At 47.5% G+C, this 25,374-nt stretch overlaps 2 protein-coding genes across 7 annotated transcripts in view; one reads left to right on the plus strand and one right to left on the minus strand.

Moving 5' to 3' along the window:
* Positions 1–19,076: 19,076 nt before the first annotated feature.
* The window catches only part of LOC126036429 (opioid growth factor receptor-like), a 33,360-nt gene continuing 27,062 nt past the window's right edge, over positions 19,077–25,374 (minus strand). The window contains exon 2 of the mRNA XM_049796172.1: positions 19,077–20,229. Coding sequence (XP_049652129.1) covers positions 19,152–20,144 — 993 coding nt within the window. The 5' untranslated portion in view covers positions 20,145–20,229 and the 3' untranslated portion in view covers positions 19,077–19,151. The remainder of the gene's footprint in view (positions 20,230–25,374) is intronic.
* Positions 24,834–25,374, plus strand: part of RAD23B (RAD23 homolog B, nucleotide excision repair protein) — a 77,703-nt gene continuing 77,162 nt past the window's right edge. For 2 of the 6 annotated variants that reach the window (XM_049796169.1, XM_049796163.1), the window contains exon 1: positions 24,859–24,937. Coding sequence is in view for 1 of the 6 variants with exons in the window: in XM_049796166.1 (XP_049652123.1) it covers positions 24,944–25,009 (66 nt within the window). In the remaining 5 variants the exon portion in view is untranslated. Of the gene's footprint in view, positions 25,010–25,374 lie in introns of all 6 variants that reach the window. The other 4 variants (XM_049796166.1, XM_049796168.1, XM_049796164.1 and 1 more) reach the window with 4 other exon arrangements.

A 25,374-nucleotide genomic window follows, 5' to 3' on the forward strand; every position in this document is an offset into this window, starting at 1 on the left:
TACTCCCAATATGTGTATCTTGGACTTCTTCCAATATGGGAGCAAGATGGATTTTCATTTTTATTTTCTTTTTAAGTGGAACAAAGCTGCCAAAATACATAAGGAGAAGGATTAGAGCCAGTTGCTTTTTGTTGGTTCTTGGGTGGGAACATTGCCAGGCAAAGCCGTATGCTAAATTCCCAGGGAATTTCATTCTCAAAGGCCAGCTTCTGGATTTCCCTCATTTGGGAAGCTCTCCCTGAAAGGGATATTCATAACTAGGAATCAGGTCAATGCGGAATTGTGCTGGCAAATTGACTGTTGGCTATTAAAATGCTGCTCTGCGTAGCAGCCTTTGCTGGCTTTTTTATTGAGGTTGGGGCTACTGGTGAGCCGGGCATGTTTCAAAAGCAAGATTGCAGAGCACCCTGTGTAATCCAAAGTGTACTCTTACAAAAGCAGGAAGGGAGCATTGCTTTTGGTATCAATAGCTGCTAACACTGAATCTCCAGTGAACAACTGACCACAGACACATTATTTCTGTCTTCTCGGAGCCTGTGACAGTATCACAGCTGTTATCCTATAATCAGAGGGCTAACTCTTGCTACTAATCTATATTGTGCCAATCATTCGCACTGTCCTGTACCTCTCCTTTGCTTTATTAGGTGGCCACATTAGTGGGGGAGAAAGGAATATTTTTAAAGGAAGCTGCACGTTCTCAAAATCTTCTTGCTGTCTACACAAGCAGAAGCAAAGGATGTGAAAAATCAGACAAAAGATGCAATTCTGAGAACTGTTTTGAGATGGCAATGGTTTTGTCAACTCAAAAAAATAATCTTGGCAAGAATCATCCTTCATATTTTTCATAAGTCAAGGAGACAGAGATCTTGAGATATTTCTGTGAGGCTTTGCAATAAAATCCTGTACTGTAGAAAGACTAGATCCATGATTAAATTATTAGACTGGGCCTCTGGATTTCTCTTCCTAGAAGAGTAACATATTTTTCATATGTCTATTGATGACTTCATGTCTCTGTATTTCTGCCTGTAAAATGGGTGCAATAACATCTATGCACCATGGGTAATTTCTTGAGCTACTTTCAGAGCCTGCATGATGATGAAAAAAGGGGGGGGGGGGCAAAGAAATAACAATATATACTACAGATATTGCACAGAAAAACTAAGCAACTTGTCAGGCATTTCAGATAGCTTCAGCAGATAGCAGAGAAAGAAAGCAAGAGCATACTTCATTAGCCAAGCATTAAAGCCACATAATTCACCTTTAACCTACAAACTTCTGTGATTTTGAAATAAAATATTTCTCTGTTCATTAGTACAAGGCATTATTTAACTTCGTAATAAAGTTCAAATGTTCTTATTATTGCTGAACCCTCATGCTGAAATGTAGCTCTTTTAAAGTTAACAGTAATCATTTGCAATACAGTAAGCAGATGGAGACCCCATCAGAAATCAATGTCCCATTGTAATAGGTCCTGTGTGTCTAGACAGTCAGAGACTGTCCCAGCCTTTGAAAAGATTACAGGCTGAATAGACAAGAGAAACAAAAACTGTGGAGAAGAAGCCAGCAGACCACAAATGAAGTGTTGTGCTCAGGTTCCCAGTGCTGGTCCCTGGTGAAACAGATGAGGATATGCCTTGGGGTGCTGTGGCTGAGTGCCTTGCACATTACCTCCCACTTAGGGCCCAAAGTAAGGACTCCTAAAGGGTTCCTGCTGCCAGTGAGAATAACAATGAAAGAAAGACAACAGGATCAGCCAGCATTCTGCAGCTGAGGAGAGCTGACGTGATATTTATCAGCTGTCTGCAGGAGGGAATCATGTTTCTTTTGCACAGATGGATGTGCACATAATCAACTTCAGAAGATGCAAACCAAGAGTTTCTGATTCCCATCCAGATTTACCTAGTGATTACATTAAATCCAAAGATGTTTGTACCTGCATCTGAATAATTATAATTATAATTAACAAAAAATGAACTAGTGCTTGTACACAGAAGTACCTGCAGGTGTAGTGGACCTGGTTTACCTAGGTCTTGTTAGGATTGAGCTTCTGTGAAAACAGTCTATGTGGCCTCCAAAACTGTTTGCCAATTTCATCCAAAGCTGGCAATGGTGTTCCCATAAGAACCATGAAAATATGTTGATAGGTTGATAGGGAAGACAGAAACACCATCATCTCCAGCTGCACGACCTTATCCCACTGGATATTGGAGCTTCCATGCAGGCAAACACAGTAGGAATTGGGGTTTCATTTGTTCATGGTATGACTTGTCTGTAAATGCATCCATTGTACCTCATTTCAATTATTCCTTACCCAGCTTTCTTCTCTCAAGGTCAATAGGATTGACTATTGGCTAAATCAAATTTGTTTTTTTATTTGTATGTTTTGACTGTGAGGGTATTTTTAATAGATATTGTTTTTCTTCTTAGCATCTTATCCTGAAACCTTGAGAAAAACCCGAAGTTCAGAAACCGACCTGTCAATCCTGATAAAGACACTTATGAACCAACAAAAATCAGTAATGATCTGAAAATGTATGGCTTGGGCTTACTGGGTCGTCCAGGACCTTCACAGTGTAATCATCATGAATACACTCTGAAAAATCTGTCCTTTGAACTGGAAACATTTCAGGGGAAGGAACATGCCATTACATGCATAGGCAGTACCTACGCATTGCAGATACCAGAAGAATATGAATGAATGATAGTATCTTTTCTTCATTAATCTGAACATAGAAGGTCTTCAATGATTCAGTTTTCTCATAAAGAGGACTTTGGTTTGATGAATCATTGCTTGGCTGTCTGCAATATCAAGGAATGTAGGAGGGACTGCTTTGCATGCACAAAATCTATTTAATAGATCAGATCTACACTCCAACTGCAAAAGTCACATCAGTGCTGTTGCTAATCACCCACAAACAAACATTTGCTGAAAGCTTTGCTTAACAGATTGCGCTATAGAGACAACATGATTTCTTTCCTAAGCAAGATGCTGAACCACCAGCATCCTTTCCTGATGTGCTCAAATGTGCTGGTCCAGACTGTAACTGGCCACAATGTTTCACTCCAAGACTTAAAAATCCAACTGGATTGTACACTAAATAAAAGGGTTTTCTTAATTAGGAAAGGAGACATAGTTCTTATAAGCAAGTCCATTTTGCACTTTTGCTGTGCGTGTGCAAAACAACATGTTAACCATTCTGCTTATAAACTCTGTTTGATATTAGGGACTCTCTATGTTATTCTATATCACATTGCAAATTCTGTTCTCATTGTTGTGCACGGTTGTCTCCTCTGTGACCTTTTGCCTCCAGATTCAGCTAAAGTCCCCTGGGAGGTGACAGAAAGAAAAAAATCTTTAATTTGGCTAGATACAACAGTGGAGGGTCATTAAATCTGGGTGATCAGCTATTCAATTACAGTCCATTTAATCACACAGCAGCAAAATAATTGGCAACAGCTCAAGGCAAACTAATTGTTCCAATCTGAAACTCGGCAGGGTGACAAGCAAGCTGTGGATGAGGTAGTGATGGATTTTGAACATCTGATAGGTCTGATCTGGGAGGCTCCTGACAAGGAGACTACTGACAATCCAGGAAGGGTTCTCTCTTCAGTCATGTCAAAAAATGAGAAAAGACTGGGAGCAGAAAAACAGCTGCTGGAAGGAGAGGAGAAGAGGACTTTCAGGAGGAAAAGGGGAGAGGAAGAAGGGTAGACTCTTTAAAAGCCTCTAATATACACCTTAAGGTTGCTTTGCAACAAGGGCAAAAAGGCAGGCCAATGTGTAGAGTTAGCCCTTTTTTTGTTGGTGGTTTTTTTCCCCTCTGTATTTCTTGCATCAGCCAAAAAGTAATTAGGCTTGCTGGAACTCATGTGAGTCCTGGGAGAACAGTGTGGTAAACTCAGAGAGCTCCTGGGCTTGCAGCTCTGGGAAGGAATTAGCTGGAGCACACTGGGTACCAGCACCAGTCCCAGAGGTTAGCCTGTGAAACTCTTGCCACAAAAGTTGTGCCATGTCCAAGAGACAGAGGCAGAGCCTGGAATCACACCAATATTGGCTGAGGACATTGGGACTCAAAACACAGCAGCTGGGTGAGTATCTGCAGGTTAGTGACAGCACAGCCTTTTCCTATACACCAGTGCTGTCAGGTGAGAACCCAATCGCCTCCAGTGTGCCTTAGAAAAGCAAATGCTACTCACTACTGGAAAAACATAGAGGTTAGTTGGATATTGTTCTGGCTCAGGCTGGAAATTCAGATGTTCCTCACTAAGACCTCAAAAGTCAGGAGTCATGCCAAAATGTTTGAGGGAGAGTTTTGAGGACAGAATTTCCTGGAACAGAAGTACAAATGATTGCCTCGCTCTTTCCATGTGGTAGCACAAAATCTTTCAGAGATGGATGTACCAAAACAACAGAGGGTTGAAGTAGAAATGATTCAAGTGGGAGCTATAAAGAAGTTGTCACGTCTTGTTCTATAAGGTATAACCTGGGAAGCAGCTGCAAATAGCAGAAATTACAGCAAAATTTTATCATTAAGAAAAGGTGCTTTTTCACTGACCTTGAAACAGAAGGCAATAGCCATCATCAGACACCAAAGGTTGAACATTATGAACAAATCATTCAGAATAAAAACTTCAGTGTTTGGGGGGATAAAACCTCTCTTTGCAGCATCTACTGTGATCTTTAGTGGAGGGGGACAGGACTGGGAGGGATGCAAGAAAAAGTGAAATAAAGTGTAGGCCGAAGGGATGAGTTACGTATGTGTGTTTATTAAAGTGGTCCCTACAGATGGTGAACAGTTTTGTAATCAGGTCACTTGTTTCTCATTCAATGTGATCCTGCTCCAGAAACCAAGAGGGTCATAAAAATGACAGGAAGGTCCAAGCTGGAAGGGGACTCCAACCTCCTGTGGAAAGCAGTGCCTTAGATTAAGTTATCCAGGCTCTGTTGAACTGAGTCTTGAATACTTTCATCAAGGGAAAGTCCACTACTTTTCTGGCTCCCACGTCTAATTGTTTTCATGGTGTATTTTTTTTCCTATATCCAGACAGACTTTCTCCTGAAATTGGGGAAGGTGTCTATAGGTGTCCAATTTGTGGACATGGTCCCTAATTCAACTTTCCTCCACTATTAGTGGCTGCACATTTGTTTGTCATTGCTTCTCAGTGCAGAGACTTGGAGGCTGATATCACCCATGATGACTGAGGCAAAGAAGGCACTGAGTACTTTTGTCTTTTTTTGTGGCCATTTTTAATTAGCCTTCCAAGCCCATTCAGCAGCACACCTACAGCTTCCTTGTACTTCTACTTGGTAACATACCAGTAAGGATTTTTTGCTGTATTTGACATCTTTTGCTAGTTTGAGCTCTGGCTGAGTTTTTGCTAACTACATTTCTGCATGCAGGAGCAGTATTTCTATATTTCTTTGCAGGATTCTCACCTTTCCTCTCTCTCTCTCATGTTTCTCTTCTGCATTTGAGCTCCTTCAGTAGCTCACTTTTTAACCAGGCTCTTCTCTTGTTATGGCTGTTCCTTTTTCTGATGAAGGTTGTAGACTGCTCTTATGCTTTGAGAAGGCTGTCTCTGAGAATCTCCTAGTACTCCTGACCTCCTTTGCTCTCCAAGTCAGTCTCCCATGAGATCTCTCCTAACTTTTCCATGAGGAAGCTGACATCTGCCTTTCTTGGGTTCAGGGTCTTTATTGTGCTACTTGTCTTCCTCAAGCCCCTTAGGACCTCACATTTCACAATCTTACAGTTGCTGTAGGGAAGGCTGCCCAAAAGTCTTCATTATTGGTTAAGAGTAGGTCCAGAAGAGCACCACTCCTAGTCAGTGTATGCGGCAATTACCTTAGGACACACTATGTCCTCAGCACAGAAATGTAGATTGCTTGCACACCACTGTGTTGCTTTCCCAGCAGATATCAGGGTAGCTGAAGGACGGACAGCTGCTTGCATGTACCGCTTGAGTGAACTGCTGATAATCATATGCAGGCTCTTCCAACAAAGGAATGGTTTTCTTGCAAAAGCATGGGAACAGACTCTGTCCTGGATGTCTGCACAGGATTTGCTGTGAGTCTGTATGCTATTTCTTTAGTAAGCTGGAGTAGAGAGACAAAGAATTAGTCAGGTGTTTTTGAGAGCTGATCATTCATACATGAGATAGACCTAATCCAAATTTATGGCTGCAGATGAACACCTGAGACTTCAAAATGCACAGGAGAAAAAGATCTTTTCCACCGACAGTTAGGGTAGGGTTAGGAGGACTCCAAACTCAAGCTACCAGCTGAAGGAACAGAGAAGGCTTTTTAATTGTAATTTACTTTATACAGCTGACATTTAAAGAGACAATGAAAGCTGACTGAACCTTGCCTTCTAAGCTTAGTCATAGCTAGGCTGCACTGCCTCCATGAAAAGAAAGAAGCTGGGGACATCAGTACAATTTGGCTGCAAGCACACCTCACCTTTCTTTGACCCTCTCTACCACTTCACTAACTTTGATGATGGCAAAGAAAGAGCCAGCAGCTAAAATGTGCTCGCAAATTCAACTTGTTCTCCTGCAGTGGAACTGGCAATCTGGGTATTACCATCCTCCATTTTGTAAAAATGAGAGCTTTAGGAGATCCATCTGAGCAGGAATTCTGCTGGAACAATAGAAAGTCCATTGTTATTTGTATTGCAGCAGCAACTAAGGGTTCAGATGAAGCTCTCTGCCCATAGTCAGATGGTAAAATCCATGTCCCAGAGAGCCTGCCATCCAGAGTGAGCAAGCAGATTGTGGGAGTGGCATTGGGAAGGAGCTGCCCTGCACAGGGGCTCACACACTTGGAGCTCTGAGAAGGTCTTGGACAGATCACTGGCCTTGGTCTGGGCCTCTTGCAGTGGATGCAAGCATTAAGACCTTGTCCAGCAGCCTGAACCAAAACCTGATTCTGATGAATGTCTCCCCCCTGTCATTCCTTCTTTTTCAGAACTACATGTTGTTCTGAGAATAAATTTTGGCTTCCAGTAGCAAACTACTGAGTTGGCCACATAATCACTTAAACTGGTAATTTTCAGTACTTATTAAATATTTAACAAGCAGCATTTCACATTGTGTTTTCCATGGTGGTTAGTTTTATTTGCCTCAATGGTGAAGTATCAATGAAATGAATACATACGTTAAATGAGTAAATAAAAAAATTAAAATCTTTCAGAAGTGTCTTTTAAGACTGGGTATTATTAGTCTTCTTGGGAAAGTTATGCAAGAATGCAACCATTAAAGGAATATTATTAACACCTGACATATTGTTTATTTACTGTGATAAATTCTGTCATACGACATATCTGAAAAAACCCTATTGTTAACCAGCATGGATAATCTCAGTGAAACAGAATTAAGCATAGAGAATTAGGTAAGTATAAAGAGTAGAGTTAAGAATATACAGAATTAGATTTAATATTAGATATAATTCTTAACAATGTGGAAAAAATCACAGAGGAAGACAATTGAATTGAAGAAAGTGCTATATAACTTCTGCTCAAAATCTAAGCGATACTTCCAGAAATGCTTAAGGAGATACATTGGTCAGAATGCATGCCACTGAGGGATATAAAAAGTTGTTGATCCAGACATTGATGTTTTATCAACATCAGTAAATGAATTTAATATGGATAAACAGAGAACGGGCAAAAAATGACTTATCCAATATCTAGGTATAGCTTGAGCAATCTATGATTAAGAAAGTCAGGTAAAATCCCATTGCCACAAAAGGTAGCTTGCTGTCTTATTTGTGGGGAAAATGGACTTCTTAAACTTCTGTTATCTACTTAGTTGTTCATTGTTACTATCAGGATGACACAAAAAGATATTTGAGTACCACAGACAGACTTGTTTAAACAGCATGGGTGATTCAATGTTAAGGTTGATTCCAATCAAAGCTGAAGATATTTTACCTTTGAGTCTTCAGATTTGAAATTGAGAGATGAGATCTAATTGCCTATCAATGATTTCATCAGTACATAAGGATAAATACCTCAATACCTTTTTGCTAAAGGACTATTTGAACTGCATATTCTGAGGTTCAGAAAAAAAATCTTCTACCAAACATGACTTCCATTGAACTGAAAGAATTATTTTGACCCCACCTTATATGTAATTCAATATTCCTGCAGCTGGCAGAGTTAAAATGCTTTTGTTAAAAAGAAGAACACCAGAAAAACCTCACTAATTTAGTACTATTTCTTGCTGTCTTGGCACCCATTAGAAGTGTTTGCTGGGAAAGAAACTGGCATAAGAGTCTTTCTACGAAGACTAGTGTGTGTGGGATCAGACACAGATAGTCAGCTGTCTTCTGCCATCCTGGAAATGAAAGAGCAAATGGATTATATGTTACTTCTTGTAAGAACTGAAGTGATAATAACAAATTCCTTTCTCCCAATGAAGTATAGAAATTGGAGTCAACTAAATAAATGTATGACTGTGCAACTGAATGTATTAGACCTTATATAGTAATAATAGACTTTTGTATTAGCCTTTTTACTAATGCATATCAGCAGTAGTTTTGAACTGAGTATTCATAAGTTATTGAAACTGGGCCACCTCTGTGAAATTGAACATCAGGAAGCAGTGTGATTTAGAAGTAGTATTATTTCAACACATTTGATTAACATTTGCTGTGTTACCTATGTCAGTATTCACAACAGCCAGAATACTGCATGTATTTGGAGTACAGACATTAGTTTAATAATGAACTTGAGAAATCAGACTCAAACTGAGAAATAAAACATAACCTCACTTGAAAGCAGTATAAGATAAATTCTTCTTAAATTTGCTCTAAGTACATTGAAAAAGAAAATTAAAATTTCCAGACTGTTAGGCTTCAGGAAAAGATCACCAACTTTTAAAAATATATACATATACTATCATCATAAGTTTTCTAAGTCAATAGCAAACTAATCTGAAGTCTTTTAAAATAATCCCGTTAGCATCACTATATTTTAAATCGAAAATGTCAAAGAAAAAAGAAAGTGTATCTGCAGGTCCCGACAGTATGACGAAGGATGAACTTTTCTAGATCTTCGATGCCATCTGCTGGATGGGTAAAAAGAATGCAGTGAGCCTGACGCATCCAAGTGGTACTTCTGGCACAGGGAAATCTGAGGATGGGTTGTCACTACAACTTTTGGTACCTAACAAGATAACTTCAGAATTAGGAAACTAATCCTTCTTGGGACTGGGCAGCTCTCTGGGGAACGGAAGAAAGATGAATAAAAGGAGGTATAAATCAGTAACTGACATCTTGATTCCATGCAAAGAGGGAATAACCATTTCAGGAAAGAGGAAAGTGGACAGAAGTCACAACTTCTGAAAAAGTTTCTCCAGCAAGACTCTTTTCAAGATAGTAACCTCTCAGTTTGAGACCTAAACTTAGCACTTAAGTCTAACTTTATGCAAGAGGACTTACTCTTCAAAGATGAGAAACATAAGAAGAAACTACAGGGACAGATGATTTAAGATTTACATCTTAGTTGTAAAGCACAGAAGAATGACAAATCAAACTCCAGGGTTAAAAGATTCCTGAAGGACTTTATGTCCTTTGAAGATCCACAAGAGTGAGATTTTTAGTTTATTTAACTGGACTCCAACATTCTGCTCTGCAAGTTTGGACCTTCACACCGATGAGCTTTAAATACTGTAACACATGCAAAACAGTAAGCCTTCTGGGATATCCCCACTTCAGAGAGCAAACGGGAATGTCCCCGGGAGAGAAAAATGAGACAGTGTAAGAAGTAAGCAGTAAGATTTGATAATCTTCTATCTGAAGCAGCAATCAGATACTTGTGGAATGTATGTCAAGGCATGACTTAACTATTTAAGCGACTCTCGTGAGAGAGGCTAATGCGGCGTGGGCCTTGCCAGGGGCAACCGCGGGAGACTTGAATGGCCCCAAGGAGCGTGGGCGAAAAGGGCGTGGCGCGGCAGTTGGGGCAGGCAGGGAGTGCGAGTAGGGCGCAGCCCCCCTCTTCCTCTTCCCAGCTGGAGAAGGCTACTCAAGCGGTGGGCATCAGTCCGGAGGGAGACCCAGGTATGGTCGCCGCTCGGGTGAAAACCATTGTCAGGAAAAACGCGGCAACGCAGACGGAGCTCCTATGTCAACGTGCAGCTGTCCGGGTCTCTGGCTGCAGGGAGCGCTTGAGTCTGTCACTGATGCCGGAGGGCAGCAGGGACACCTCTTGTGTGAGGTGTGACCAGGTGGATGATCTGCTCAGCCTGGCGGCTGAGCTGAAGGAGGCAGTGGAAAGGTTGAGGAGTATCAGGGAGTGTGAGAGGGAGATAGATTGGTGGGCCCACACCTACCATCCCTGAGGCAGAGGCAGCAGATGAAGGCTCCACAAGAAGTGGAGGACCCCCTGCCCTCTTGCCACCAGGCAGGAGGGGACCTCAGAGATGGAGGGAATGGATACAGGTCCCTGCTCGGGGAGGCAGGTGAATCCCCTCTTGGCCTCCCTCTCCTTCCCAGTTGCCCCTATGCAACAGGTATGGGGCTCTGAGACTTGAGGACCAGGTCACTGAAGATCAGGCTGTACATGAAGTCCTATCTAGGGAGGTGCCTAGGCTCAGTCGGGCAGCCCCACTCATTCTCACATCCTCTGAAAAAAGAAAACCGAGGGTAGTTGTCGGAGGCGACTCCCTTCTGAGGGGCACAGAGGGCCCAGTATGCAGACCTGACCCCATCGCACAGGGAAGTCTGCTGCCTCCCTGGGGCCCGGGCAAAAGACATTACCAGGGAACTCCCTGGTCTGGTTCGGACCTCTGATTATTACCCATTGCTGGTTGTGCAGGTTGGCAGTGATGAGATTGCAGAGAGAAATCCAAAGGCAATCAAAAGGGACTTCAGGGCACTAGGACGATTAGTGGAAGGATTGGGAACCCAGGTAGTGTTTTTCTCAATCCCTTCAGTGGCAGGAAAATACACTGAAAGGAACAGGAAAACACACCTGGTTAATATGTGGCTCAGAGGCTGGTGCCATTGGTGGAATCTGGGGTTTTTTTGATCATGGGGAGGTTTACACAGCACCAGGCTTGCTAGCGACAGGTGGTTTCCAGCTATCTCAAAGAGGTAAAAGAATCCTTGCTCATGAGATGGCAAGGCTTATAGACAGGGCTTTAAACTAGGTTTGAAGGGGGTAAGGGATAAAACTAGGTGCACCAGAGATGAGCCTGGGGGCAGCATGCCGATGTGAGGGGTAGATTTGATAGGCCAGCTCAAATGCATCTATGCCAATGCATGCAGCATGGGCAATAAACAGGAGGAGCTGGAAGCCACGGTGCAGCAGGACAGATATGACTTAATCACCATCATGGAAACATGGTGGGATGACTCCCATGATGGGAGTGCTGCAATGGATGGCTACAAGCTCTTCAGAAGGATAGGCAAGGTAGAAGAGGTGGTGGGGTGGCTCTCTATGTTAGGGAATGTTTTGACTGTACAGAGCTACCCGAGTGTGATGACAAGGTGGAGTGCTTATGGGTGAGGATGAGAGGGAAAGCCAATAAAACAGATATTGTGCTGGGAGTCTGTTATAGACCGCCTGACCAGGTTGAAGAGAAAGATGAATTATTCTACAAGTGGCTGGCAGTAGTCTCAGAATCGTGTGCCCTTGTCCTCAAGGGGGACTTTAACTTTCCAGACATCTGCTGGAAATACAACACAACAGTGAGTAAACAATCTAGGAAGTTCCTGGAGTGTGTGGAAGATAACTTCCTGACACAGCTGGTGGGTGAGCCAACCAGGGGAGGAGCCTTGCTAGATCTGTTGTTTACGAACACGGAAGGACTGGTGGGAGGTGTGATGGTTGGAGGCCATCTTGGGCTTAGCGACCATGAAATGATAGAATTTTCAATTCTTGGTGAGGCAAGGAAGGTGGTCAGCAAAACCACCACTGTGGACTTCTGGAGGGCTAACTTTGGCCTCTTCAAGGCACTGGTTGAGAGAGTCCCTTGGGAGATGGTCCTGAAGGGCAAAGGGGTCCAGGAGGGATGGACATTCTTTAAGAAGGAAATCTTAATGGCTCGGGACCAGGCTATTCCCCCGTGCTGCAAGTCGAATCGCCGAGGAAAACGACTGGCCTGGCTGAACGGGGAGCTTTTGCTACGAGTCAGGAAAAAAAAGGAGAGTTTATCATCTCTGGAAGAAAGGGCGGGCAACCTGGGAGGAGTAGAGGGATCTTGTTAGGTCATAGAGAGAGGAAATTAAAAAGACAAAAGCTCAGCTAGAACTAAATCTGTCCGCTGTCGTACGAGACGACAAAAAATGTTTTTACAAATACGTTAACAGTAAAAAGAATCCCAAGGAGCATATCTATCCTTGAATGGATACAGAAGGGAACGTTGCCACCAGAGATGAGGAAAAGGCTGAGGTACTTAATGCCTTCTTTGCCTCAGTCTTTAATAGTAAGTCCAGCTATCCCCAGGGTACTCCACCCCTTGAGCTGGAAGGTAAGGATGAAGAGCATAACATACCTCCCTTAATCCAGGAGGAGATAGTTAGGGACCTACTGTGCCATCTGGACACTCAGAAATCTATGGGACCTGATGGGATTCCAAGAGTACTGAGGGAACTGGCAGAGGTCCTTGCCAAGCCACTATCATCTATCAGCATTCCTGGTCAACAGGGGAGGTCCCAGAGGACTGGAGGCTTGCCAGTGTGACTCCCATTTATAAGAAGGGTCGGAGGGAGGATCCAGGGAACTACAGGCCTGTCAGCCTGACCTCGGTACTGGCGAAGATTATGGAATGGTTTGTCTTGAGAGCACTCACATGGCAAATCCAGGATAAGAAGGGGATCACGCCCCATCAGCATGGGTTTACTAAAGGCAGGTCCTGCTTGACCAACCTGATCTCCTTCTATGACCAGGTGACCCGCCTAGTGGATGAGGGAAAGGCTGTGGATGTTATCATCCTTGAGTTCAGCAAGACCTTTGACACTGTCTCTCATGGCATACTCCTTTAGAGACTGGCGTCTCGTGGCCTGGATAAGTGTACTCTTCACTGAGTGAAAAACTGGTTGGATGGCCGAGCCCAGAGGGTTGTGGTGAATGGGGTGAAATCCAGTTGGTGGCAGGTCACAAGTGGTGTTCCTCAGGGCTTGGTGTTGGGCCCCATTCTGTTTAATATCTTTATCAATAATTTGGATGAGGGGATTGAGTGCACCTTCATCAAGTTTGCAGACGACACCAAGTTGGGAGGCAGGGGCGATCTGCTTGAGGGTAGGGAGGCTCTACAAAGAGATCTGGACAGGCTGGATCGATGGGCTGAGGCCAATCGTATGAAGTTCAACAAGGCCAAGTGCCAGGTCCTGCATTTCGGTCACAGCAACCCCATGCAGTGCTACAGGCTTGGGGAAGAGTGGCTGGAAAGCTGCCCGGCAGAAAAAGACCTGGGGGTGCTGGTTGACAGCTGGCTGAATATGAGCCAGCAGTGTGCCCAGGTGGCCAAGAAGGCCAATTGCATACTAGCCTGTATCAGAAATAGTGTGGCCAGCAGGAGCAGGGAGGTGATTGTTCCCCTGTACTCGGCACTGGTGAGGCCGCACCTCGAGTACTGTGTTCAGTTTTGGGCCCCTCACTACAGGAAAGACATTGAGTTGCTGGAGCGTGTCCAGAGAAAGGCAACCAAGTTGGTGAGGGGCCTGGAGCACAAGTCTTATGAGGAGCGGCTGAGGGAGCTGGGGCTGTTTAGTCTAGAGAAGAGGAGGCTGAGGGGAGAACTTACCGCTCTCTACAACTACCTGAAAGGAGGTTGTAGTGAGGTGGGTGCTGGTCTCTTCTGTCAGGTGGCTGGAGATAGGACAAGAGGAAATGGCCTCAAGTTGAGGCAAGGGATATTTAGGTTAGATATTAGGAAAAATTTTTTTACTGAGAGGGTTGTCAAACATTGGAACAGGCTGCCCAGAGAAGTGGTTGAGTCACCATCCCTGGAGGTATTCAAAAAGCGAGTGGATGGGGTACTTCAGAACATGGTTTAGTGGGCATGGTTGATGGTTGGACTAGATAATCTTGACGGTCTTTTCCAACCTAAATGATTCTATGATTCTATTTCTCCAAACTCAATACAGTCAATATTTACATATTACGATTGACAAAATCATCACTTATCATATTAAAATTACATTCTTACTGTAGGGGTGACCAACATTGATTTTTATAATTGTTTTCTGTGGGGAATGCAGACATGAATCTTCTAGCTAAGACAATTCATCTCCATTGCAGTCCTGGTTGTAGAGCTTTCTGCCTCTTTTGGATCGTCCTTTGCTCTCTCCTTTTTTGCCAGCTGGTAATTACAAGTGTATTGTGTACTGCTGGAAATCTGTGATGAGACCATGGCAACCAGCTGCAGCTATCACATGTGGCTGCTGTGCTGAATAGCTGTGGCTAAGAACTGTTGGGCTTCCACGCACAGTGCACATGCTCTATCCTGCCTTCTCAGCAGGTATAAGTGATTTGCTGTATCTTGAGTACACTGGGCAGCATGTATACATGCAAAAGCGTGTAATTCACATGAACTGTCTGTCTCTGGTGCCTCAGCTGGAAACATGAAAGCCCTGTCTCTTATAAGAAGCACCATACTGCTGAGGGTTATAGCCAATTGTACTCTTCTGCCGCCCAACATGAAGCGCTATTGATCATGTACTAGTATTGGTCCACTATCAGCTTCACTCCATTTACCCCTATCACCCCTCCACTGCTCCTTTTTTTAAGTGTGTACATATATGGAAGCAGAATCTGTTCAGTCTCTCCTCTTACAGCAGCCATGCAATAGCAGTGAGCAGGAGAAAGAATAATTCATAACTCCTGATAACTCCATTAATTTCTCTCCTCAGTGCAGATTAACTTGGACAGCATGACATCTCCATTGCATCTCACTGAAGCTTGGTTAAAATCTGCTTGCTTTGCCTGATTTGATATTTGCGCTTTATGCTCAACTTGAATGGGTTTATGCTCAGCTTTGCAGTTTTAAAGTCCTTCTCACCTCAAACAAATTATTCTTTTCAGGCCTTTTGCACTTCTAATAATCTTATTTGTATGTGACAAAAGTAGCAGAAAGTAAGTGTTACTGCAACCATCAATATTTGTAACCAGACATGCAAGTGAACACTGCATAAATACTGAAATGGCATTTCTGCATGTTTGGTCCTCTACTTGATCTCAGAAAATACCATTTAACCAAGAAAGTATGAAGACAAACCCAGCAATACCTATCTAATTTGATGTTCCCCTTCACTGAACCTGTCTCCCAACAAACAATTAGTGGATGACTGTTATTTCTTTTTCTCACTGCTGGTAATTTAATTTTCTTCTTCATTTTAATTAAAAAAAAATTATTAAGCTAATTTTTAAGTTATTGCACTTTGCAGATCTATTGAGTCCTCCCCACAGAGAGGACAGAACCACATACAGCTAAAATCAAAATCATTATCTGTTTGGTTACTATGGGCAGGATCAGTAGGCATGCCTCTTTACTCCCAGTCAGGTGCCCTACCCACTCCTCTGAACTACCTCTTAAACTTGCAGTTGGAAGCCTAGGAACACAGCAGTAGAAGAAAAACCAATTGGTTGGGAGTAAAGAAGGAAAAGCATGCTATTAAATCCCAAGAAAATCAGCCCTCCATTTTATCCATATTTCATTTTACTGGTAGCCATGTGTAATCAGAGCCAAACCTGGTATCCTCACACGTACTGCAATCCCTCACTACAGTACAGACAGAGCCAGAAAAGCTGTAATGGAAAGGGGTATATGAATTAAAGGTGACATATCCCTGCTTCAGTTAGCACTAGAAAAGGCTTTACATGAGAAGTTCAGTAGTGACCCAACCCTAAATGTGAAATAGCCAGCTAGACAGGCAAGTCCATTAATGGACCTGATGGACTCTGCAGAGCTCAGTTTGGTAACAGCACCCTCAGACATGGTATTTTACAAGCACCTTGTATTTGCACAGGCTACCATGAGCACAGAAATCCTGATGATAAGCTGGGTATCAGAAATATACGACATACTAACTGAAGATTTGATACTGAAGCGTGCAATGCAATTTTACACTGGACTGTCATTCATGGCTTTTGGAGGGAGGGAAGGTCCCTTTGAGCTAAGAGAGTTTGCTGTCATCTAGAAACTGATTTTTTTTCCTCCCCAGGGTCTGGCAGGTGAAAGGAACAATCTGTTCATCTGTTTTACATTTCAGCCTTTCACAACTCCGTAATTATTCCTTCTGCCCTAGTTGAATTGCTTGCTGAACCTTGAAATTTGGCTTGTAAGTAGTGCTCAGTTGGAACGTATACTACAGCCAGCTAAGAATCTGTACAGATCTCTTCTAAAAGACAGCACCCAGCACGATTCTCAGTCACCTAATGAAGCAAGGCACGTTCCCAGTGAGTCTGCTGCCCCATTAGCATTCAAACACTTGCTGTGGCAGTTCGCATGAGAGTATCTGTGAATGCTTTGCTAAAAAATGACAACGACAATATACAAGGGAAGGTAGAAGTACAGAGCAGGGATGCATGTGTGTCTGTACATGTGTATCTACCTGTGTGTTAGGGAGTGTCTAGACACAACAGTATCATTCAGCCCAAGTCATCTGAAGCAATCCAAAAGATGTGCTTGCTAGCGCAGTCTAGGCTATACTACCTTCCATTATAGTAATATAAAAATAGCCTTGAGTGCCAAAAGCCACCAAAAAATACTGGATGTTCTGCTGATGCCCTTCACATTGAAGAAAAAGTATCCATTTGACTTGATGTCATCTTAGAAATAATTAGTGACAGTGGCAAAAATGGGGATTAGTACCATCATGGTATAGCAGCTAAGAAGCTGTTTATAGGAAGAAGAGGCACAGAGGGTTCTGTAATGACGGCAGGGGATCATTAATTTGGAAGTAAGTTATTTGAGATATTCTTCAGGGACTGCTGTTTGGACTCATCTTACTGGAAATTTCCTTTAATGACTGTTGCGAAAAGTGGAAACACTGTGCAGAATCTTAGTGATTAGCTCAATGTTTACAGGTACTGTCCATGTGGAAAAAGATGTGACCCTTAGAACTGGAAGAAGGTATAAAAATGTTAGCAGTACAGATTCCAAAGTCATCCCTTCGGCAACAATAGCAAGAATTTCTGCCCTAAGCTGGAGATCAGTGGTTGAAAACTGCCAAGACAGACAGGCAAGTATGCATAACTGGTCCTAAGGTATCTACATGTCACTAAAAAGACAGTGCTGAGAGAAGGGCAAGTGCTTTCACAGGGCAAGTGCAAAGCAAGATCCAAAAGCACAAATAATCCTAGTGAGATATCGCGTAGGGTCCAGTTCAAGTCCAAGAAAGGTTAAATCAATTTAGAACAGGTGCAGAGAAGGACAACTAAAATAATCACAGGAAAGAAGGCAAAACTACAGAATCTTGGCATATTTAGTCTCACAAAATGAAAGCCAAGAGGAGTGCAATTACTGTACATGAATACAGTATGAATACTGAAATCCTAAATGGCCAGGCTGCTCCAAGACCACATAGATTTAAACTGATCACAAATACATTTATGCTGGAGAAAGGAAGACATTCAGTTTCAGAAGAGCGGGTTTCTGACCCATCATACTTCATTGCTAGGTTCAGAAGGACAAAAATAATCTGAACCAACCAACCACAACAACAAAACAACCTTAATTTATTTTAAGATGTTTCCAGGAAATAAGGAGTCATATTTCATATGCTGGCCCAGTCTCACATTCCTCATTTCTATGTTTGTGCTAGAGCACCATGTGTGGAGAGCAAACTACATTGTTCCTGGCATGGATGAGTTTATAGTCACTGGCACTGGTTCTCCCGGGGGACTTCAACATCCCTGGCACCTGCTGCAAGGGAAAGGCTATCAGGAAAATTTCTGGAGGGTGTCAGGGATAACACAGATGCTAGATGGACCAAGTGGGGTGATTCTGTCCTGCATGTGCTACTTAAGAACAAGGAAGAATTGGTCAGGGATGTGATAGTGAATAGGAACATGACTGTAATGATCCTGACAGAGAGGAGTTCAAGATCCTGGGGGAGTTAGGAAGGACAGTAGCTCTGGACTTCATGAAAGAAAGCTGTGGCTTATTTAGGGAAGAAGTAGGTGGGAGGCAGCTCTTGTTGGAGCCAATTATGAAGGGCAAAGATGTTCAAAAGGCCTAGCACAGCCTTAAAGTTAATCTTCCCCAAACACAAAAAAAAGTCCATGCAGGATGCTGAAGTGAAAAAAACCCAGATACATCAGGGGGTTGGCATGGCTATACAGGGAATTCAAGGCAGAGCAATACAAAAAAAGATATACAATTGGTAGAAGTTCTGACAGATTATCATAGAGGATATAGAATCACTACTGAGGTGTGCTGAGATGTGATCTGGAAAATGCCAGGGCTGTCAAGGGGTATGAGAAGCAACAAGAAGGGCTTCTGCTGCTACGTAAATAGTACATCAGGCAAGGAACGCGTGCCTGCTTGCCAGGCGGGTTGAGTGATACAGGAACGGCAAAGGCAGGCAAAGCCGAGGTACTCGGTGCCGCCTTCATCTCGGTCTTCCCCTGACACTCTTGCCAGGCATTTTAGCCTAGAGGCCGGGGCTCCAGCAGCAGAGGAATTCCAGTAGCAAGAGGATGTTCAGCTCGGGGGTCTGCTGAGAAATCTTGTCCCATACACGTCAATCGACCCTGGTGGGATTTGTCTGAGGGTGTTGAGAGGGCTGGCCGGTGTCGCTGTGAGGCCGCTCTCTGTCATCTCTGAAAGGTCGTGGAGCTTGGGGGAGGCACCAAAGACTAGAGGGCGCCAAGTGTTGCACCCCATCTTTAAAAACAGGCGAGAGGATGGTGTGAGGAGCTCGAGGACAGTCCTCCTCGCTTCTGCCCCTGGGGAAAGGATGGAGCGAGTCCTCTCGGTAGCTGTTTGTGGCCACATGAGAAAGCAACGCGGGCGGGGATAGCAACGCCCACGACATTGTTAGAAAGAGCAAGACTACTTCTGTACTTTTCATACGTTTATTGTACGATTTGATCATTAGCGCTAGGCTACTAATGACCGTCTCCGGATCCCTTTGGGAGGCTGGAGGGTGCCCCAGCTGCTGGCCCGTCGCTGGTTTTGCCAGCTCCTGGGGCACCCTCCTACTGCGGCCGGTGGGGTGGGCTCTTGTTTGGAGGTGAGGAGGCCCGAGGGCTGCCAGCCCTCCTCTTTGGGGCTCTCCGGCGTCCCCCAGGGGAGAGATCGCTGCCCTGGCTGGGAGCGGAGGGCCCGGGCACAGCCTCCTCTGCGTCCTCCTGTGGCTCGTCGTGCTCCCTGTGGGTGGGAACAGGGGCAGAGGGAGGGCTGCCAGGACCCCCACGAAGGGCAGCCGATGAGGTGCTGGGGAGCTCTTCTGCCTCGGCTGTGCCACGGCTGCTGGAGGGGGCTGGGCTGGGGGCAGGAGACCCCCTTTGGGAGGCAGCGGGGCTGGGGGCAGCCGCAGGGCTGCCCTCCCGCTCCTCGGCAGCACGGGCGTCCTCCAGGCCCACCCGGCGTCGTGCCTCCCCGCCGCACCGCTGCACGATGGTGTCGATCAGCTGGCGCACAAAGGTCCTCGTGTACCAGCCCAGGGCACCCTGCAGCAGCTGGAACAGGGTTTCCTCGTCCAGGCCAAAGAGGTGCAGGCTGGACAGGACGAGCCTCTGCACTGCAGCTGTTTCCCAGCGGCCACCCTCGAAGAAGAGCCGCAGCTCCTGTCGCAGCCAGAGCATCACGGGCCGGAGCAGATCTGGGTCCTCTTGGAAGAGGGATGCCCAGACGTGGGGATGGAGGCTGCCCACAGGAGCCCTGGGCAGCGGCTGTGCAGCTGATGGCTGAGTGTGGGCAGCTGGATGGCCAGGAGCACCTCCTGCCAGGTGGACGGCAACGGATGGCACTGGAGGTGGTGCGACAACGTGCTCCTTGAAGTTGTCGTCCGCCTGCACCGAGTGCAAGATGGAGGTGACGTTCCTCTTGCAGAGGGGGCACTCGGGCTTGCTCTCAGCCCACCGCAGGATGCATGCGTAGCAGAATTGGTGGAGGCACGGCATCACGTAGCTGGCCTCCTCCCAGCTGTCCAGGCAGATGGGACAGCGGTTGTCCAGCTCCACGGCCATGGTCCCCACGTGCTGCGGTGGGCTGGGGGGAGCTGGGGATGTTGAGCTGCTCCCTGTCACTGGCGCTGCAGCAGCGGGTGTCACGCTAGAGAAGGAAGAGAGGCCAGGGTCATTGGCTGGCCCGCGGAGGGGTGGAAGAAGTGCCCAGGTCCCTCAAGAAGGAAACCCTCCCAGCTCCCCACTGCAGGCCGAGGTTTCCCCTCCCAGCTCACCTCTGCTGCTGCGAGTGTGCCTCCTGGGTGCCCCGGCTGCCTGAGCCTGGCAGGGCCGGGGAGAATCCTTGGACGGCTCTGAGGTTGGGCGCGGAGAGCTGCAACAAACAACTGCCCGAGCCCAACACCAGCACTTGCTCAGAAAGGCCTCGCTCGACACTCCAGACCTCGCGAATCCGCTCAGCTGGAGTGTGGGCACGAGCCGGCTGTCTGAGGCTCGGGGCCCGAATTCAAGCAGGGAGGGACGCGTGGTAACAATCCATCGCTCGGGGACATCACAGTCCATTCCTCGGTGACCTCAGAACCCATCACTCGGGGGCACCGCTGTCCACCGCTGGGCGATGTCACCACAGGCCATCCTCACCCACCGGTGCTCGCCCCACACCTGGGGTTATCCCACCACGTATTATCCTGTTGCTCAACATTTTTCTTGCTTAGCTTCTTCTTCTGTTTTCTCTTTATGATCACGGTTTTTCTCAGGTCTCAAGGCTGTACTTCTATGGCCGGGAACTGACTACTGCGGAATTCTTTATACCTCGGGGATGCTCTTTTAGCCCACACCCATGTTTTCAAGGCCTTTGCTAGTACCTGATACTCGAACCACACATCCTAACATGAGACACCCTTAGAAAGCTTCTTTTCACAAAGTAAGTTCTCCCAACAAGCCCAGTAGAGCCTGGTCCTCTGGCCTCACAAAGTTAGCATAAGGCCTGTGGTCTGTTACCAACAGCAGCAAAACTGCTTTTCCCGGGCCACCAGCAGCTGCGAGAATCGGGTCCTTTGCACATTTGCTGTAAACAAGCAGGCTTCCGTCAGACCCGTTTACTGTCTCGGCAGTCGGATGCTCCTTCCATTAAATGTAACATCACTGACAGGGAACTAGGAGTTCACGGGCTCCAAGTGCTCGCTGCTGTGGGCTCCACAGCATACATACACACACTGATAAACCACCAGCAAGGCCCTAGCCTTCGGATAACTCTTTCAGTCAGAAAGGGGACAGCACTGGCTCATGTCCCTATCTCTGCGCCGTTTAAACGTGCGCATCTTTCCAACTTCCAGAAGCGCTGGGGTTATGTAAGGAAACCTGGCTGCAGGGAAAGGTGTACCGGAGGCACAATACTTTCCCGTTACCTTCCCTACCACATTTTGGTTTCACTGTGTTTTCCTCCCCCTCTGCAAGGGCCAGCTGTAATTAAGAGCTTCGCCTAGCAACTTGTAAGACATGAAAACATACACCTCCGTGTGGGAGACAGCAGTTTGTGGGGCATCCCAGACAATGGAATAGAGCTGAGCAGGACAAAGCCACGGTGGCATGAAGTTGGAGCAACTGCGCCAGGGAGATCAAGTTACTTGGAAAGGAAAATCCAGGAGTTCTGAAAAACCCAAAAGTCATCGCCGTACGCACCTGCCATCAAAACCTCTTTCTAACTTTTGGGCTTCGTTTCACATCCCCTTCCAATCAATGTAAGTTAATCTATTTGTATACGAGAGGTTTGTGTGCTCACTGAGTCAGCATACAAACGGTTGTAAATGAAGCCAGGAAGTGTGATACTCCAGCCTGAACACAGGGCAATTACCCAAAATACTTTGGACACAAAATGAAAAAAACCCAAGCACTGGCTGCCGAGGAGAAGCACTCTGAAACTAAAAGACGAGAGTGCTCTGGGAAAAATTCTGTGCTCCCTCAATTCTGCAACTGATGGGAAGCAGCCTGAAGAACGACCTGGCGAGTCAAGCTCTGCCATAAGCTGTTTTATGGAGCTGAAGGGGCTGAGCGAGAGGAAACACCGAGAACTTGTCTATTTAATTTAGGCCCCATACAGTGAGTCGTCCTAAGTTCCTGTACCACTCAGCAGGGGAAACCCCCCCCCACAAATCACAGCTTTCTCTTTTCTCGTTTTGTTTGCTCAAAATTCAAATAAACGGTCAGGAAAATCTTCCTCCTTAGCAGTTCACGGCCTTTGGCGTCGATTCCCAGTTCTGCTGAGGCTTTTACAAGGCCTTGCAGCAGAGCTGAGCAGCCACCACGTAAATGAACCTTCGCCCCACCGCAAACCGGGCAGAACTGTTTCCTACTATAACCAGCAACCACAAAAATCAGAATGGGTAGTTTACATTTAACATATTCTGAGCAGAAAAGAGTACTGAAACTGACACAAACCCTCAGCATGAGGTACTTTCCTTTTCATGTGAAGCTCAGCACTTGCGTAAGCTGGACTGCTGAATGAAAAGTTAGAAAAAAAATCCCTTCTATCTGCAAAGTACAGAATTAGATCCGGTGTCGGGCAATAGTGAAAGTGAACAAGCAGCATATTTTAAGTTGTAACCACCCATGCAAAAAATAGCCAGCGATATTTTATCTCACGCCTTTTTTTTTTTTTTTTTTAATGGCTCTCCATGCAATGCAAGCAAGTTGTTGCGTGCTGCCAAGAATGCTGGATTCCTCCTAGCAACAGTCAGCAGTTTCTTTTTGGTTGCGAAAGCCCTAAGAGGCTTCGGCTGTCCAGCAGCTGCGTGTCAGAGCCTGAGGTGGATGATGACAGAAGCAGCACCACCAGCTGTGTGTGCAAGACACGTACGCATCCATACACTCGTGCAGGGAGAGGTGTCTCCCGCTTTCCCTTTGCATTGCAAACGCAGCCTGCTGGCCCCAGCTCTGCTGCGCTGCTGGTAAGAAATTGTTATGAAGCCAAGCTTACTGTAATGGCGAGCTAAAAGGTGAGGTGTTTTTGGTTACAAATGTTAGGTTGACAACGTGGCAGAGTAGAATTTCTCCAGGCTTTGCACGATACTGAGAAACGTGGGGTTTAATTGCATGACGGTATTAAGTTAGCCTAACACCAGCGTCCTCTTTTGCAGAAAGACAGCCTTGCTTACAAAGCAAACGCGCTGGGAGATCCCACACCTACTGGTGGAAGAGGTTATAAGGAGCCGGGGCGGGGGTCCCTCTTACCAGTGTAGTGGGCTCAACTTTAAGGGTTATTTGTAGCAGGGGTCTCTCTCTCTCTCTTTCTCTCTCTGCATTGCCTGAGGAGTACCAGCGGAGATGGAGGTTAACAACTCGTCAAAGGTAAGCACTAACTATTGAAGCCGGCCCTGGCGGAACTGAGGTCCTACGCTGTCCCATCCACTGGACCAGTTTCTGTGATAAGCGAGTAACCTCCTGGGCTCCCTATTCGTACGTGTGGGATGAGAGCGAGGTGGAAAGGATAACGCAGAGAAGACGGTACAGACTTCCGGAAAGGCAGGCAAACAACTCACAAACGCTGCTTGCAAAGCTTGGGATGACTATGGCAGAGAACTACACTAAGTTCTAAAACTTAGTCTAAAGTCTAATGTTTTGCAGTACGCGCATCCTAAGGCTTGTCAGGATTCCGAAAAGGCCTTCGGTCTTTGAGAAGCTTGTCCTAGGTGTAGCAATACGCTGCTCTCAGCCTCTCAGAGCAAAGCCTCTCCCCATGCCGAACCGGAGATTCGCTGTGGTGACAGGCGAGGTTCTTTCCTGCCGCGTCGGCCGAGGTATCTGCGCACCGCTCAGCGCCGCTGAGGCACTGCTGAACGTACGTTCAGCGAATGCTGAACGGGCGCGGTGCGGTGGGGCGAGAGTGGGAAGGCAGCGTTGTTATTACCCGCTGTGCACATGCAGGCCGACGGAGCAACCCGTGCCCTTCGGCGTGCCGACGCAAGGTGCCGAGGCAAGGAGCCGGCCGGCTCAGCGGCACAGCCACCTCGCAGTACGCGTGCCGGCGAGGAGATGCTGAACAAGCCCAGCTGCCAGCCACCGCAGAGCCGTCGGAGGGCCGGCGGGCGGGCGGGCGGGCCGGCCGGCCTCAACGACCCCACGCCACCCACAGCCGTCCTGCCAGGGGCTGCAGCCTTCAGGCCCCCCTGCCCCTATCAACGCGTGCGTGCGATGTGCGTGCGCGGGCACGCACGCACGCACGTACGTACGAGTAACCTGCAACCACCACGGTAAGCCGTGTGCACACGCACGCGACCGCCTCATCCCCCGGCCCCCTCGGACCCTCGCAGGCACGCCCCCGCCCGCGCCTCCTCGGGCGCCCGCCGCGCCCGCGCAGTGCGTCCGGCGCCCGCTGCGCGGCTCAGCCGCGCCGGCGCATTGCGGGCGCCTCAGGTGGCGCCGCGGGCGCCAGGCGGCGGCAGGCGGGCCCGCCCGTGGGCGCCACCCCGTCGGGGGCGCCGCGCATGCGCGCCCGCTCCTCTCCCCGCTCCCCTCGGCGGGCGAGGAGCGGCGAGCGGCCAGCCCGCGCAGGCGCACGGCGCCCGCCCCGCTCCCTCCCGCCGAGCGGCGGCGCGCAGCCGCCGCCGCCCCCCCCGCCCCCGTCGCTCTGCCCTCCCCCCGCCGTCGCCTGAGGCGCGGGGACTGAGCGCCGCCCGCGCTCCGCCTCCCGCCGCGCCGTGAGTGTGACTGGCGCCCCGCGGCAGAGGGCGAGCCGTTGCTCCGCGCTCGCTCTCCGCCTCTCTTTTCTCCCGCTCCTCCTCTCCGCCTGTCCCGCTGCCCTGCGGCGGACGCGGGGAGAAGACCGCGACCGCGACCGGCGGCCTGCAGCCGCCGCTGCCGCCGCCATGCAGATCACGCTGAAAACGCTGCAGCAGCAGACCTTCCGGATCGACATCGACCCCGAGGAGACGGTGCGGGCCCGCGCGGAGGCGGGAGGCGGTGGGAGGGCCGCGCTCCGTCCCCTCCCGGGCTCGGGCCGCGCTCCCCCTTCCCGGAGGAGAGGAGAGCGCGGCCCGGGCCGCGGCCGTGGGGAGAGCTGGGGGGGAGGGGGGCGCTTTCCCCGGGGCGGGGGGCGAGTGGGGAGCGGGGGAGGACGGAGCCCTCTGCGGGGGGAGGGGCCGCCTCTGTGAGGGCCTGGGGCCGGGGTCGGTGGAAGCGGACGCGGTGACGGCCCGGGAGGAGTTTCGGGGTGCGGGGTGGGGGGGTGAGCTCCAGCGTGGGGGAGAGGAGCGGGGCGCTTGGGCGGGGGGCGGGGGTGATGCGGGCCCCTTTCCGG

The sequence above is a fragment of the Accipiter gentilis genome, chromosome Z (assembly GCF_929443795.1).
Source record: "Accipiter gentilis chromosome Z, bAccGen1.1, whole genome shotgun sequence".
Lineage (NCBI taxonomy): Eukaryota > Metazoa > Chordata > Aves > Accipitriformes > Accipitridae > Astur > Astur gentilis.